This window comes from Pristis pectinata, chromosome 2, assembly GCF_009764475.1.
Source record: "Pristis pectinata isolate sPriPec2 chromosome 2, sPriPec2.1.pri, whole genome shotgun sequence".
Lineage (NCBI taxonomy): Eukaryota > Metazoa > Chordata > Chondrichthyes > Rhinopristiformes > Pristidae > Pristis > Pristis pectinata.
The window spans coordinates 68,750,021-68,767,464 of record NC_067406.1 but is presented as its reverse complement, the minus strand read 5'-3'; the positions used below and the strand labels follow the sequence as shown (position 1 = coordinate 68,767,464).

Genomic DNA, 17,444 nt, shown 5'->3' with positions numbered 1-17,444 from the left:
TTTCAGGGATGTTCCCAAGATCTTATTCTGAGCAGATGAAATATTTACTCAGTTGTCCTTGAGAGCACTTATTTTGGTTTCTCTTTCAAAATTGTTTATGATCCCTAACTCCAGATAATAGTGCAGAAATGTCCCTCCTATCCTGAGTGAAAGAAGTCCTTGAGGAGGCAATGACCTTAGAATTTTAGTGCTTGTAGAATAGTTATTGATTGCAGCTCAGTTCAAAGTACAGGTTTTATTCCATACAGGGTGAGCGTCCTTGCCTTTGTAAGTCTTGTGTTCATTACCTTGTTTTTTTAAATATGTGGGATAAAAACATTCCCCTATTATGTAGTAAATAACCATAAGTTTAAAAACAAAGCTGGGGATTGTCAGAATTATTGTTCAAAATGTTCCACAAGTTCCCTTGTTGCAAATTGAGATTATTTAATTTTGACAGAGGACTAAAATATTTACATTGGGGTCAAAAACTGCAACCACGTTATCAGACTTAATTCTTAACTTCAAAATTGTTACAATCGCATGTAACTGTATTTTATTGTCATATTGTTCTGTTCCTGTAGACTTTAATTCTTGACAGGATTATTCCAGGGGTGCTCTGATATTCAGCCCAAGTGACCACTCTTGGCAGCAAGTTTTGACAGAACCATTCTACCATTCTGGGTGTCACTGCTGAGCTTGATTTAATCTTCCCAGTCGCCTCAGCAGACATCCCTGCCATGGAGTGCATTTAAGATCTACCTCTTAAACCTTGCACTTATTCCTCAATGGGTTCTACCGAGCACAGTGGTCTCCTGCGGTTCAGTTGCAGATTGAAATCCCCCTATGTGCATGTAGTATGAGCCTCTTGTTTGAAGTCAGTCCTTCCCCTGAAAGTAACAGATCAGGTAAAGGAAGGCAGAAGACAATGGAACAATAACAGACCAGGGAGAGTTTAATTCCAAGAAAACCCCATTCTTGTCAAGCTAAGTGAATTAAAATTGACTCTTTACACAGCAAGAGTTCTCCACCAGCTCTAAGAACATTAGATTGTCTGTCATTTCTGCACTCACAACTTTACATGATGGAGCTGTATTGGCACATGATTACAATTTTCATGCATCTTCCATCATCTGCCCTGCTGACTCCTGAGTCTAATACATCTCAGCTGCTCCATCTTCCACAAAGGAAAAGGCAGTCCATGATAAGTGAGGGAGCTTGGCCACAGGTGATGGGCCTGTCAAACTTTTCAAGGTCTCCCAGCGAAACATTGCCTGGGGAGGCAGATGCAGATCTGGTTAAAGAGACAGGAGTCAGCAAGCTGCTATCAGCTCTTACCTTTCATTGCACTAGATTGGATCCCATATTACGTGGCAGCAAACTAGATCACTTTTTGCCTTTCTGCTGAAATCAACATGTGAACTCCACTCACCAATGGTTCATTGTAACTTCTCTCCCTCACATCCTTGACAGGAGATAAATTCATCTTCTGCCAAAACTGGGAGCTCTTCTTTACAGTTTTTAAATGTCTTTCATATTCAGAGATGGTTTAAAAAAAATTAAGGTTGCTGCAAATAATTTAAAATATATTTAAAATTTAAAACTGATTAAAATCACATTAAAACATAATCAGTAAAAAAAAACTTACCTATTTCTCCCTGAACTCAGGTTGAGAATCCTATTCAATCCAATCCCAGATGTGGTTGGTGTTGAAGGATCACAGCTACAGAACTGAGTGACAGACACTACAAATATGGGTCTACCTGAATCCGAGACATGCCAACTGGTGAGCAGAATGAGTCAGCTCATTATGTTATCTACTATCCCTTAGGCAGAGTTAAGATCGGCACTTTAGTGCAGAAAGCAAGGCCTCCTCAACACAGAACAGTTCTCTTTTTAATAAACCCTCAATACCTATGCAATGTTGTGTTGTAATACCTGTTAGTTAAACTGCTGCTTTTGCTATAGTGACCATTCTGATACGATTAACACTTCTTAAATAGTTTGGTTACCGGTCATTCTATTATGCAACCTGAAAGACAATAGAATGACAATAGCATTGTGTGGCTGTTAATCAGTTTATATTTTGGATAATTTTGCTCAAAGTAGTAGATCTCTTTACTCTCTAGATCCTAGAGACTGACCCTCCCAGTTTATTGCACATGAGAGAATATGGTCACTCTTTTACATTTTCTAAATTCATTTTGGGAATCTGGGTATTGTTGGCAAGGCCAACGTTCATTACCCATTCCTAAATGACTTTGACAAAGTGTTGGTGGGATGCCTTCTTAAACTTCTGTGGTTCTTCTGATGAAGTGCCGTTGAGTAGAAAGTTCCAGGATTTAGACTCAGTGTCATTCAAGGACTGGCAATAACTCTCTCTTGTTGGAGATACCTGGCATTTCTGTAGTAGGAATGTAACTTGTCATTATCAACCATGTTAGAATGTTGTCTAGGGCTTGCTTTGTTTGCTGAGCAGGTACGATTATAATTGAACATTGTGCAATCTTCAGCAAACATCCCCATTTCCAAACATGATGGAAGGACAGTCATTGATGGAGCAGCTGAAGGTGGTTGGACTTAGGGCATGGTCCTGAGGAAAAGAGAAACAAAGGACTGCAGATGCTGGAATATCTAGATGCTGCCTGGCCTGCTGAGTTCCTCCAGCACCATAGTGTTTTTCATCTATAGTCCTGAGGAAATTGTGTGGTAAGGTTCTGGGGATGGGATGATTGGCCTCTAACAACATCTCCATCTTCCTCTGTGCAAGGTGTGACTCCAGCCATTGAAGTATTTTCCCTTTGATGCCCATTGATTTCAATTTTAGCAGGGCGCCTTGACCACACTCAATCAAATGCTGCCTTGATCTCAAGGATAATGTCCCTCAGGCATGTCTTCATTTATCTCTTTCCCTCTTCAGACAACCCTTTACTCATATCTGCCTGTCTTTTTCTTTTTGAGTGGTTGGTGTTTTCGCAGTATGTGCCAGGGCGGTAGCCACCATTATCAGCAAGCTCCATTGTCTCCTGGTGCCTGCAGGAAATGTTGTCTGCAATGGTTCCCTTCTTGTCTCCTTCACAATTGTTTGTGATTTACCTGAATCCCTTTCTCCATTCCCGTTCATTAGTTTTTCAAGTTTTCAATATTCTTTGCCCTTCCAACCACTACCTCACTCCCATTACCGCCCCTTACCGTTCTCTCTTGAACCAACACATGTATCCCTTTTTCCATCTTATGTTGCTATGACTCACCACTCGTTTCTCCCTCAATCCTAATTGCATCCTTCGGAGATCATACCTCTCAAACTGTTTTCAGCCCTATTCATTTCCCTCAGAAACCTCTCGCCTATTTGGAAAATTCAACTTCCAAAGCAGACAATGGTTTGGCGGTGACGAGGAAAACCACTCTGCTTGCTACAATACTCGACTAGTCAGGCAGCACCCGCGGAGAGACAAAGACAATTTAAAGTTTCAAGTCAATGGCCTTTCCATTCACTGCCTCTTTTTCTTTGTTTTTCCCTGTTTCTTCCTTTCATTGGCGTCGGAAATCAGAATGCATGTATTTTATAGCTGTGAACAAATACGTATGATACTTTAAGGTCTTTCTAGCTTAAAAATAGAGACTCCAGATCTTTTAGCCATGTGGAGCAGGCAATCGCCTGCGAATGCCTCCATGGCACGGAATCCCACCCGCCCCTACAAAAGGGTAACCCCTTCCCCCGCTGACTTGAACTTGCGAAAGGATAAGGGCAGATGTAATCATGGTTTAACTTCATTTTCGGAGGCTGAAGTATGGAAGAGAGAAAAACTAATCCGAAAATACACCAATGGATTGTGAGGAAATACAGAGAGAGAGAGAGAGAAGAGAGAGAGAGAGAGCAATGTGATATCGTTTGCGAAAAATATCGCACCATTATTTCGTATGTAGGGAGAGGCTTCAAGGATAACGTACAATGTGTTACATGGTACAACACTCCAATCAATCTTACAAGGACATACAGATATACTGATGGATAGGTAAATAGAAAGAAACGTAGATAATAATTCGTTATTAGTGGCTTACACAATTATTTTTCCAGTAATATTGCACACTTCGGAAATGATGAATTCGGACACGGACCTATCGGGTGTGCTGTCTCAGCAACAATGATTAAACAGCCCATAGCTAGAAGTCCAGGCGAAGCTAATGATTGACAGAGAGATCAGATATAACCACGAAGTTAAACGAGTGCTTGGCTCACTCTTGGAACCAGGCTTCCGGGGTTCGGTGATATTTTTACAATAATGAACTGACTCGGGTTTGATTTGGGATCTGTGCACACACGATGAGTGAGTGTGGGTTAAGGAGACTTTTCCTAACCCTCCTCTTGCTTGACATTGGAGGAAGCACCACTGTTCAAGGCGAACCTGGGGCAGGAAAAGTTGTCTGGGAAAAATGGAGCCACGACTATCTGAAGAACAGCAAGCGTTTTCTGTATGACACCTTTCCTAAAAACTTTATGTGGGGCGTGGGAAGCTCCGCGTTTCAGATTGAAGGAGGTTGGAAAAAGGATGGAAAAGGACCTTCTGTTTGGGATCACTTCACCCACAATGAATTTTCCAGATTCAACAACACAACTGCGGATATTTCCAGTAACAGCTACACCTTCCTTGACAAGGACTTGGCGGCTCTTGAATTTCTGGGTGTTACTTCTTACCTCTTCTCCATCTCCTGGCCCCGGTTATTTCCAAACGGGAAGGTGGAATCTGTCAACAGCAAGGGCCTCCAGTACTACAACACACTCATTGACTCACTAATACAGAGAAAAATTATTCCCATTGTCACCCTCTACCACTGGGACCTGCCTTTCGCATTGCAAGAACAACACGGAGGCTGGACGAGCGAGGCTATGATTGGCATATTTAATGAATACGCTAAATTCTGCTTTCAGACTTTTGGGAATCGTGTTAAATACTGGATCACAATCCATAATCCTTTCCTAATTGCCTGGCATGGATACAAAACAGGAAGCTATCCCCCAGGACAGAGGGACAATCTTGCAGCGATGTATGTTGCGGGGCACAACATGATTAAGGTAAAGTTTAAATTGAAATTGCTTGCATTATTTTTCCATTCTCAAATCTACATTGCAGAAATAATTATCTGTTAAAGGGGAGTGCGTATTTTTTCTCCAAAATAAACAGTCTGCTCTGAAAATAAAGGAACATCCGATCTGAAGTATGATCTTTAGGAATGAAAATGTGTTACTAATTTTGGGAAATGACGGGCATTCTCCCGCCTTATAATGAAAGATGATCTTACCCTAATGAGGAGATTACATTTATCCAGCTGTGTTGCTTTTGATTTGTTCACTGCCCTCTGGCTTTTTTGCCCTCCGTGCCATCTAAATCTATCATTGCTTTCACTACTTTTCCATTTTGTGAAGAACACGCAGATATTTTTGGCCTTAAAGGCTCAACATAAGTGTAAGAGTAATAGGGTCATTATGGTTGGAGATTAATTGGATCACTTTCGTGTGAAAGACATAGAAGGGGTGGATTTTTTAAAGTGCTTCCAGAACACCTTTTGAGCCAGAATGTAAATAGTCCAACCAGAGAAGGGGGAGTGCTGGTCCTCATCTCAGGGCAGGTGGTAGAACTGTCAATGGGAGAGTATTTTGGAGATAGTGACCATAACTCTGTAGATTTTAAGGTGGTTATGGAAAGGGATAAGGATGATCTGGAAATTACGGTCCTGAATTCAGGGAAGGCTGGTTTCAATATTACCAAACAGGATGTGGCAAAAGTTGACTGGGACCAGAGCCTTGCAGGTAGGTCTGCATCAGACAAATGAGAATCATTCAAGAGTAAAGTAATGAGAGTTTAGAGCCCATCAGGGTGAAAATGCAGACTGCAAGTCCAAGGAACCCTAGATGTCAAGGGGATATTGAAGACTGGATAAAGGAAACATATGGCAGGTATAGGGAATTGAAAACAGGAGAGGCCCTTCAGGAGTAGAAAAGCTGTAGGGGATACTTAAAAAAAACAAATTAGAAGGGGAAAAAGAGGGCATGAATAATCTAGGAGCATCTTATAATTAAGGGCAAGAGGATAACAAGAGAAAGTGGAGGGCCCATTAGGAATCAGCATAGCAATCTATGCACGAAGCCAGAGGACACAGGTCTAGTCTTAAATGAATACTTATCATCTGTATTCACTGAGGAGGATATCACAGTTTGAGAATTTGTAAGGGGGGAGTGGTAGAGAAATTCTAGAATATGTTGTGATTAAAAAGTAGGATGTATAGGAAGGTAAGAATGAAGGGATATGAAATATTAATGTCCCACGCCCAATAATTGGTTTTGATGGACTTATAATATCAGTGGAAGTTGAATTATGAACAAGTTTTGTTTCCTGAAGACTGGTTCTTGTTTTACTTAATACCCGTTATCCATGTAATTTCATAACTCCAGAATAATCTCTAACAAATGCAGTTCTCAACAACAGGCAGATCCTAAAATTAAGAAGGGTGAATTAATGAGAGAAAATATAGATTAAACAAGAGAAACTGTCTCAATAAAAGTTAAGTAGGCTTCCCACTGGTTTGCTACGGAGCCGATGACTGCTAATTGCTCACCTCCTGGAAATCACACTGACATAAAAGGAATATTTTGGGCTGTTTGTTACTGATCTGCAGCTAGGAAGATAGTTAAGCCAACACTAAAAATCTTCCAGTCTTCTTCATAGGAAGATACCAACCATCTGACCCAAATATCAAGTAAGCCCTGGAGTACAAACAGGGGACACAGTGAAATGAGAACCACAGTGCCCTCCCTATTGCTGATTTTATATTTATATATTTTCTCTCATTTCCCCCTTGCTCTCTCCATACTTGACCACAATCCATAGGAACTTGAGAATCTGTAGTCCACCTGCAGGTGCCTAATTCAGAAAACAGGCAAGGATATTGAAGGAAAAGAAAATAATTCAAGAAGATAACATCCCAGACTTTCAAAACATTACCTACTAGCAATGCTCACTGAAGTTTCATTTAAAATAGAACCTGTATTTATGTACTGTGTGAACATGTAAAGAAGTGAGATTCAATCTGCCAGTGAAGAGTGTTCACAGGAACCACTGGCAGTGGTGGATATAATGCCTGGAACTTCTACTGCCTATCAGATAACCCCCTCTATATTCTTCCATATTTACTTCATGGCAAGTATTTGTATAAAAAGAGTAAATTTAGGTGAGGCGTCGAATCTACTAAAGGTTTAGTATTCCATTGTCATCTTCTTGCAGGCACATGCAAAAGCCTGGCACACTTATGAAAAGGAATTTCGCCAGTCACAGAAAGGTTTTGTGTCCATAGTGTTGGGCTCCCATTGGATTAAGCCGAAGAGTGAGAACTATAACTACAAAAATTTCCAGCAGTCCATGGACATGATGCTTGGGTGGTTTGCCAAACCAATCTTTGTAGATGGTGACTATCCCAAGAGCTTGAAAACACAAATCGATCTTCCTCTGCCTGAGTTCACTGAAAAAGAAAAGATCTTCATCAATGGAACTGCAGATTTCTTTGCATTCTCTTTTGGGCCAAATAACTTTCGATTACTGGAAGATACTCTCAAACTTAGAGATCATTTATCACTCCACCTTGGACAAGTCTTGAACTGGATAAAGATGGAATACAACAACCCTAGGATTTTTATTGCAGAGAATGGATGGTTTTCTAATAACAGTGTTAAAACAGAAGATACGGTTGCTATTTACCTTATGAAAAAATTCATAAATGAGCTATTAAAAGGTAAGTGACTACCACATTATTGTTACTTCTATTTTGATTAATGATTGAGATAAGAATATATCTGTTACATTAAAGATAGTATTATTTTGTTGTGGAAACAGGATTAAAATGTCACTGATTTACTGACATCTACCCCCTTGCATCTTCAAGGAATATTCCTGGATCATATAATGAGCAGAATTGGAGATGAGTGTTGCAACAGGGTTGTTGCACAGTTCTTCCACTTCTGGCACTTGGGGTTGAAACTTATTCACACTGGTGGAAACCTCTTGATGCCTCACTATGTTTGTGTCCTGTGAAATAAATTTGGACTGGCTCAACCCAGATTCTAATTGGCTCTCTCTTTACAACTGTATATCATTTAGCAAAAGCATTGGAATTGTCACAGGGAGTCCCAAAAGGGCAGCTGCCTTGGAACATACAGTGGATGGGGATTCCCTTCTGAGATTGGCAACAAGGAGTCTTAAAATCTGGCAATGGAGTTACAGTAGAATGGGAGCCAATAACTGCAGCTCTCAACTCTACTGGGTTATTAAGGTGGGCATCTGAAGAGGAGTTAGCAAATTGGCCCAAGTCCCAAGGAATCAAATGATATGGAATTAGTGCAGTAAAGTGGTGCTGAGCTACAAGGTCAACCATGATCTTAATGAATGGTGGGGCAGGCTTGAGGGGCTAAATATTGCTCCTATTTCTTACACTCTTCTATTCATCTGCCACCTTACACCCTTCTCTTGGCAAACAGGAGGATAGTGGGGCTGACCTGAAGAATTTCTAGAGGGAGCCACTTGCATCATTTAGATTCATCTGGAGTCTGGTTGAGAGGGAACCTATTGGAGGAAATGCATATCATGGGGATTCCCTGCTCACAGCCCTTGTATCTCCAAAATCATGGACCATGTTTCGGGAAGAAAGATGTTTGGTCAACCTCAGATCCATTCGGAATTCACATCCTGCACTGTAACTTGGCTTGTCCAGCTCCAGTTTGCTTTCCCTAAGGCTGTTCTGGATGCCAAGTAACATGCTGGGATGCATCAGCCCAACAGGAATTCAGCCAAATATCCTTTACCTCAATGACAACTAATTTCCTTCTTTCTTCTATTATCATCCAGTCCCCTCTCCTTTCACCATCATCAGTTTGCTTTTTCCTTCTTTGCTTCATTTTCTCTTTCGATTTCACCTTTTCTGTGACCCTCCCACTACTTCTTTTGAATCATCCCTCTCCCCCCTCACTTAGCACACACAACTCCTTCACTTTTAACCATTGCCCGATCTCATTCAACACCCACTCCACCCATTCTAATCTCACACTATCACCTCTCCCCATTCTTTCACTATCATGACTACATCTTCGCTCACTATCTACCCCGTTCTTTCACTTTCACTACCACCCAACCCACACTCTCATTTTTACCCATTCACCCCTCCTGCACTATCACCCACTTTCCTCTGTCAGTCACTATTCCCCCTCCTTGATCACCTGCTTCCCCTTTCAATGAGCATCCACTCTCACTCCTACCAGCACTCCCATTACCAGCCAACCTACTTTTTCACTACTTACTCACTTCCCCCTCTCATCATGGTCCTGTCTTCTCTTTCACTGGCATCCGCTCAGTCCTTTCTTACTACCACCCACTCACCTCACTTTCATTCAACCACTGAGTCTCACTATCACCCGCTCCACTTTTATGATGATGCACTACCTCCTTCTAACTGTCAGCCACCCCTTCCATTATCACTCATTCTTCCTTATTGTTACGTCCTTATATTTCTCTCAGTCACCCCCTCCCCCTCACTATCTTCCGTTCCCATTCCCTCAGTCACCCGTTCCCCCTCCCTCCCAGCCGCTCAACCCTCAATCACAATCAGACTCCCAGTCTCTTGCACAGCTACTCCCCCTCTCTATCATCCACTCCCTCTCTCACCATCACCCCTCTCCCCTCTTTCTCACCCACTCCCTCTCACTATCACCCACTCCCTCTCTAACACCCACACCCCCCTCACTATCAACCACTTCCACCTTTCATTATCACCCACTCCCCTGTCTCCCTATCACCTGCCCAGCCCCTCACTCTCACCCGCTCCCCTGTCTCCCTATCACCTGCCCAGCCCCTCAGTCTCACCCGCTCCCCTGTCTCCCTATCACCTGCCCAGCCCCTCACTCTCACCCGCTCCCCTGTCTCCCTATCACCTGCCCAGCCCCTCACTCTCACCCGCTCCCCTGTCTCCCTATCACCTGCCCAGCCCCTCAGTCTCACCCGCTCCCCGTCTCCCTATCACCTGCCCAGCCCCTCACTCTCACCCGCTCCCCTGTCTCCCTATCACCTGCCCAGCCCCTCACTCTCACCCGCTCCCCTGTCTCCCTATCACCTGCCCAGCCCCTCAGTCTCACCCGCTCCCCGTCTCCCTATCACCTGCCCAGCCCCTCACTCTCACCCGCTCCCCTGTCTCCCTATCACCTGCCCAGCCCCTCACTCTCACCCGCTCCCCTGTCTCCCTATCACCTGCCCAGCCCCTCACTCTCACCCGCTCCCCGTCTCCCTATCACCTGCCCAGCCCCTCACTCTCACCCACTACCCAGTCCTTTTCCATCATCTCCTTCCCACTTGGTATTAATATCTTATTGCGAAATGTCCTATCAGATGCTTGGATGTATGCTAGGAAGGTTTGGAAATGTGTAGACTGAATAACATGGAACTTCCCTTTTGCACCTGGTCAAATGAACACTTTTAGGAAAAATTTTTGAACAAAATAAAACGTTGTGAATGACTTGAGGGTTTTCTCCAGCATCCTTCTGTGATCACACCTGTGGGGTAGAGTAACGCAACCTAGAGTCCAATAGATCACCAACACTCTGTCACACATGATTATACAGTATGTCACTTGGACAGGCTATCAGAGGTTGCCTGGCACTCACAACAAACAATCAATGACTTTATCTGAACAAAAACTGAATAAAATTTGGAAGCAAAATAGAAAATTTCCCCGTTGTGCAGAATCACGAGCAACGGATCACTCAACGGGTCGAGCAGCATTTAACCAAGGGGATCGCCACTTGGTTAAAATGAAACTAATAACACTGCAATAAAGAAAGCTCGTAAATAAATCATATTAATCTCTTCGTTCCCTTTGATCGTTGATTGAATTTGCTTTTATTCCGGTTAGCTGTCCGCTTTGATGGAGTCAACGTGTTTGGGTACACCGCATGGTCTCTGCTGGATGGCTTTGAATGGCAGTTTGGCTACACTGTCGCACGGGGGTTGTTTTATGTGGATTTCAGCAACAAAAACAAACCCAGGGTTGCAAAATCTTCCGCTCGGTTCTACAAACAAATTATAGAACAGAATGGATTCCCAGTGAGTGAGGTTAGCCGCAGTGTGAACGGACAGTTCCCGTGTGACTTCTCCTGGGGAATTGCAGAGACGGCGCTGCCGGTAAGTACGGCTCTGCCTTAAATTAGAGCAATCTCTTTCAAAGGTCAGTTTACCTGCATTGAACCTTTCCCGCGGGAATGCTGAAGCCGGTATATTAGCCCTCCGTTGAAGTCGGAAGGTTAAAATGGACAAAGAAGTTCCAGCTTTTTGTTTATTTCTTCTTCTTGTTGTTGTTGTTGCAGGTAAATAAAGCAATCTTTTCTCCTGAGTTTGCTGATCACAGCCTTTATATTTGGAACTGCAGTGGAGATCAGAAGCTTTACAAAGTCACTGGTGTGACCATGTGGCCCCGTCCAGTTCAATGCACTGATTTCAGCAACTTCAAACAACACGTGGCGTTGGTGAGAAGGATGAACGTGACTCACTACAGTTTCGCCTTCAAGTGGTCCCAGATATTACCCCGCGGCGACCTGTCCAGTGTGAACAGAAGCATTCTGAGTTACTATCGCTGTATCATCAGTGAACTGTTAAAATTGAATATTGCGTGCACCATCACTTTGTATCATCCAACATACCGCGATATTGACGTACCTGAACCGCTGCAGGCGGACGGAGGGTGGCTGAATAAACAGACAGCTGTGGCTTTCAACGATTATGCCAATTTGTGTTTTCAAGAATTTGGCCATTTGGTTAAATTATGGCTCACAATGAATGAACCGAATATAGAGAATTCGGTTCAGAGAAGCCGCGACATCTACAAGGCAGCACACAACATGCTGATCGCTCATGCCCTGGCCTGGCATACGTACAACAGGAACTACAGGGAGAAACAGCGTGGTCTTGTGTCTCTGACACTGCGTGCTGACTGGGCGGAACCAGCAAACCCTTTCCTTGAATCCCACCGGCAAGCTGCCGAGAGAATCCTGCAATTCCAGATAGCCTGGTTTGCAGATCCAATTTTTAAAACTGGCGACTACCCACTTGCTATGAGAAATTACATTCTCCAGAAAAATGTAAACAATCTTACGAAATCACGTTTGCCACATTTCACTGAAGAGGAAAAACAAATGATTAGTGGGAGTGCAGACTTCTTTGCTATGAGCCATTTTACCACAAGGCTCGTTTTACACAAACCTAAAACTGGCACCAGGTATGAAATGGATCACGATGGGAGCTTACTGAGAGATGTAACTTTGATGACATTCCCATCTCCCTCCCATTCACTCTTTCCTTTCTTCTCCCGCCGCCAAAATCATTCCGAGATGGCAGTCGCACCGGCGGGGATACGTAAGGTTTTGGAATGGATCAAATCCCACTATGGAAATATGGACATTTACATCACGGCGAACGGAGTTTGGGACAGTTCCGCCGTCAGTGATGAACTTCGAATATATTATCATAAACAGTATATTAATGAGATGTTGAAAGGTGAGTCTTAATACATAGGAAAAAGGTTATGACCTTGATCTTGATCAGTTAGGGAAGTGGGCCGAGATCTCAATACACATAAGTGTGAAGTGATGCATTTTGGAAAGTCAAACCAGCGTAGGACTTGTACTATGAATGGTAGGGCACTAAGGAGTGTAATGGAACAGAGAGACCTAGGAGTGCAAGTGCATAGTTCGTAGAAAGCGGCGTCACAAGTAGAGAGTGTGGTGAAAAAGGCATTTAGCATACTGGCCTTCATCAGTCAGGGTACTGAGTATAGGAGTTGGGACATTATGTTGCAGTTGTCTAAATCGTTGGTAAGACCGCACTTGGAGTACTGTGTACAGGTTTGGTCAGCCTGTTAGAGGAAAGACATGGTTAAACTGGAAAGAGTGCAGAAAAGATTTAAGAGGATGTTGCCAGGACCAGAGGGCCTGAGTTATAGGGAGAGGTTGGCCAGGCTAGGTCTTTATTCCTTGGAAAGTAGGAGAATGAGGGATGATCTTATAGAAATGTTTAAAATTATGAGAGGCATAGATAAGGTGGATGGTAACAGTTTTTTCACCAGGGTAGAGGAGTCCAAAACCAGAGGGCATAGCTGTAGGGTGAGAGGGGAAAGATTTAAAAGGGACTTGAGGGGCAACTTTTTCACGCAGAGGTGGTGAGTATATGGACTGAACTGCCAGAGGAAGTGGTTGAGGCAGGTACAATAGTATCATTTAAGAAGGACTTGGATAGGTACATGGAGGGGTGGGGTTTGGAGGGATATGGGCCTAACGCAGGAAATTGGGACTAGCTGGATGGACAATGTGGTCGGTGTGGAATGGTTGGGCCGATGGGTCTGTATCCATGCTGTATTGCTCTATGACTCCATGACCTGACATCATGGTAACTGCGAATGGCAACTCGCATTTAACAAAGTTTACCCAGTTTGAAGTTTTAAAAGAAGAATAAAAAAATGTGGGTAAAGAGAATTTTCTCAATAGTTGGGCGAATAAGGGCATTTCCTGGAGTGCTCTGAATCGGAGTCGACCTGGAGTAGCTAATAGACCTGATGCCTCCCAGCTCCAGCGACCTAGGTTCGATCCTAAACTCCGGTGCTGTCTGTGTGAAGTTTGTACCTTCTCCCTCTGACCGCATGTGTCTCCTTGGGTATTCTGGTTTCCTCCTTAATCGCATTGACAATTGAGTGGTAGAACGTGGGGCGCGGGGGGTGGGGGTGGGGGGCTGTGGCGGTGGGGAGATTATGGTAACGTGGGGAAGAAAGAAATAGGGTGGTTTAATGGTCAGCGCGGATACGATGGGTCGAAGGGCCGGTTTCCGAGCTCAATCTATGACTCCAGGATGAGTATGGAGTCAACTAATCTCTGTTTTAATTAGCCTCTGCCAGACCCAGAAGAGGTAGCCAGAGGTCCGGCTGGCGACGTTGGCCAATGGTCCCAGCCCGAAGAGGAAAAGGACAGGCTGACACGCTCAGGGGAAGAATGAACATCTAGACGAGGTTATAGGGATCCAGGATGCTGGGATTATATTCCAGTATTTCTTCAAAACCTTGACTGTCACCAGATTACTCCACTACAAATATCACCAGAACAGAAATTCAGCTCGGTCCTCCCCTGAACCACACACCCCTCTATACCCAGGTAGCAATCGGAAGTTGGAGCATGTCCATCTTTCCTACTTCAGCACAAGGATGTTGAGGTCGATTCTTAAAGTTTCCAACACTAGTCAATCTGAAGTCAATGAACCCAGCAGTGACTAGGGGCAATACCTGGGATCAACTTACACTATGAACTGGAAGGACAGCAGAAACTGCACTAGTCATAGAGTAATACAGCACGGAAACTGGCCCTTCGGCCCAACTTGTCTATGCTGACTAAGCTGCCCATCTAAGATGGTCCCATTGGCCCGCGTTTGGCCTATAACCCTCTAACCCTTTCCTATCCATGTACCCGTCTAAGTGTCTTTTAAGTACTTTAAGTAACCTATTTTGTTACCTTGTTCAAACCGTAACTTCAGAGAATATACTGAACTTGGCGTGGGGAAATGGGGAATTTTTTAATGAACGAATCCGGTGCACATTACAAGCCTTTATCACTGTTACAGACTCTGTTCAGTCTGGCCTTCAGCAACATAGTTTTGAAATATGGGAATTAGACTTACGCTACAAAATAAATATCCATTTTTGTCCACAGCACATCTTTTCGACCAAGTTAATGTCAAAGGATACTTTGCCTTGAAATTAAAGGATAAAATTTCAAATAAGCAGTCCACGAGATTCCTCAATGCTTCTGAACCAAAGACTTCATTAGAATTTTACAACAAACTCATCAGTGCCAATGGCTTTCCTTTGGGAACGTCTGGCAAACAATGTGCAAACGGGAATGACATGCCGGCACAATGTCCCATGTGTACGTTTATAAGAGAGAAAAAAGTATTTATATTTTTAGGGTTCTGTCTCCTACTTATCACTGTGCTCCTTGCTGCGATTATAATCATTTACAGAAGAAAATAAAACAGTGGAGTCTTAAACCTACAACTTCAGGAAAGTATCCCCTGGCAAGTCGGTTTTGCAGTTCATACGATTATAAACACAGCTTATACGTTTAGCTGGCTCGAAACCATATTTTTCCACTGAATGCAAAAACAAAAGTCGGGGAATGATATCATTGGAACCGTTGCAAAAAGTAAAGGCAACTGACAAAAGGCGAAGGACCGTGAATTAACAGCATCAGTGCATTCCAGTTTTACGATGCTTCTGATTTCTGAATGGGAGACAAATTTGAGTATCTTATCCGCATTTGTTAGAGATTTTGACCATGGATTTTTATCAAAATAGGTATCGGAGTCACATTTCCTTGTAACTTATTTACAAACTGTTCACATCTAAGAATCGCCTGCATTAAGCATTAACAATATATAAATTATGAACAAAGGTCTGCTGGAAGTGTACGACTGGAATCCGAAGGGAAAAACTGGATATGTGGCTTTCATCAGACATGCATAGTAAGGGAGACCTAAAACATCCAATCATGTAACATAATTACTCCGGGCGCAGTGTGAACTAGTTGGTTAATAAATTCTTCACCGAGATGCTGAAGTGTATAAATTTACGGGTTTGTCAATACCATTCTAGTGCAGATGGATTCAGGATAACATTTCGGATGTTTCAATTGCTTGGTTGGATAAATCAGGTGCTAACTATAACGTCCACAATTCGAAAATCATGCATTGGGTTACTTTCGTTGTATCAACCATAAAGATTACCTTGGTTTAACTTAAAGACCAGTAAGATTTAAAAAAAGCGTAGATTATGGTGATATAGCACCAGAATCTACACGGGTGAAGTAATAAATGGGCATAGAATACTCCACAAAATTATGATCTGCATTATTAAAAAATTACAGCATCCTAAAATACACGTTTTAAAATACTCTAATCCTAGACAGAACTTGACTTAAAATTCTCAGAGCCCCAAATACAACGTGCAAAGATTTTACCTTTACGTTTTATGTGAATTGGGGAAAAATCCGAGTCAGCCAGCAATGAAACAGGAATGGAATTATATTAAACGGCGCTGAATCATACAACACATCTGGAATCGGCCCATCACTAGACAAGCAGAAGACATCTGTTTTATCCAACCAAGCAATTGAAACATCCGAAATTTTATCCTGAATGCTCTGAGATTGACTCCCACGGCTGGTTGTCGTTTAAACTCATTCACTTCGTCTTGGAGAATTGTTAGCCTTGTTTTACTGGCCGTGGAGTCGATGGTCAGTAAACAAAAAACAAAGTGAAAGAGGTATTGCATGTATTTGAATATTTCCATCGATGGAATGTTTGCATGCATGTGTATTTAATTTCATACATCTCAACAGGCTTTGCTATAGCTAGAAACTATAATTTTGAAACTTGCAGTGTGACCAACGTATTTCTTTATATGAAATGTGTTATTTTAATTAAAACGTGTATATGCACATTTTTAATACTTCATGTTTGAGTTCCCTTTTCACTCCTTTGTAGAAAGACAAGTTTCATTGCTCCGACCCGAAAGAATAACTGTATATGTCCTCCAGTCTTAATTTGTGGAAGTCATTTACCCCAGTCCCGCCAAATGCAGGGTTCCTTCTAGGTGTCATAGGTTGCTGTTAGGTCGATAACTTTCACTCGGACCTGATCTGTAGCTAATGAGTCTAAAGTGAGCATTTAGTGAGGAGATTGTCGGTAAAGTGTCACTGGATAGGATCATTGATGGATCCTTCATCCTCATGCACTGATTGAGTTAGATGATGAACCAATAAACGGCAGAGCTGAATTTATCATTTTGTGTACATGACATTGATACCACTTATGTAACATAATATCGTAGACAACGTGGAAATGCAGCTATTGCAGCATTAATCTCATCATCCCTGGTAGTGACATGTTAGGGAAAGCTCCATGCTGATTGGCTGGTTGTGGTATTGCGGTGCACTAGAGCCACTGTCGAGAAATGCAGCTAGATGCAAGTTATTTTTAATACGAAAGGGGGACTAATATAAAACATACAGTAAAAATTTCTCAATCTGTTGAGCTGTCTTTAAAACCAAAGAGCTTCACGATTATTTGCACCAGTACATGCGTTTTGAGGAAAAAACGTTCAATTATTTTGCCTCTGATCATTCTCTCAGCAATATACAGCGGGCAGCGTCGGAGCGAGCAGCGATGTGAGTGGGAGCAGAGTGTTCTGGGCTTTGGCTCAAGGGGCTTCGGCGAAAAGGGGTAAGGCAGGTGAGTAGCTGGTAGGGTTACCTGTTATCTGTGATAAATATTTAAGTAGAATATCAGGAGGGGTAACTAAGAGGAGCAGCCAGTGTGTGAGTGGCTCAGGGTAGGAGT

At 42.8% G+C, this 17,444-nt stretch overlaps 1 protein-coding gene across 2 annotated transcripts; it reads left to right on the top strand.

Moving 5' to 3' along the window:
- Window positions 1-4,236: 4,236 nt before the first annotated feature.
- Window positions 4,237-16,598, top strand: LOC127567533 (beta-klotho-like). 2 transcript variants are annotated; one of them, XM_052010547.1, is made up of 5 exons: window positions 4,237-5,053; window positions 7,260-7,764; window positions 10,927-11,195; window positions 11,378-12,563; window positions 14,759-16,598. In XM_052010547.1, the coding sequence occupies exons 1-5, from the start codon at window positions 4,304-4,306 to the stop codon at window positions 15,076-15,078; spliced, it is 3,030 nt and encodes a 1,009-aa protein (XP_051866507.1). In that variant the 5' UTR covers window positions 4,237-4,303; the 3' UTR covers window positions 15,079-16,598. The 2 variants fall into 2 exon arrangements, with proteins under 2 accessions (XP_051866507.1, XP_051866508.1); XM_052010548.1 differs by having other exon boundaries at window positions 13,944-14,897.
- The last annotated feature ends 846 nt before the right edge of the window (window positions 16,599-17,444 follow it).

What these genes read in the sequence shown, in the direction of transcription:
- LOC127567533 (XM_052010547.1), top strand. Translation starts at nt 4,304, where the DNA reads ATGAGTGAGTGTGGGTTAAGGAGACTTTTCCTAACCCTCCTCTTGCTT. An exon ending in CATAAATGAGCTATTAAAAG is followed by an intron (nt 7,765 to 10,926) that starts GTAAGTGACTAC and finishes TATTCCGGTTAG; the next exon opens with CTGTCCGCTTTGATGGAGTC. An exon ending in TTGCAGAGACGGCGCTGCCG is followed by an intron (nt 11,196 to 11,377) that starts GTAAGTACGGCT and finishes TTGTTGTTGCAG; the next exon opens with GTAAATAAAGCAATCTTTTC.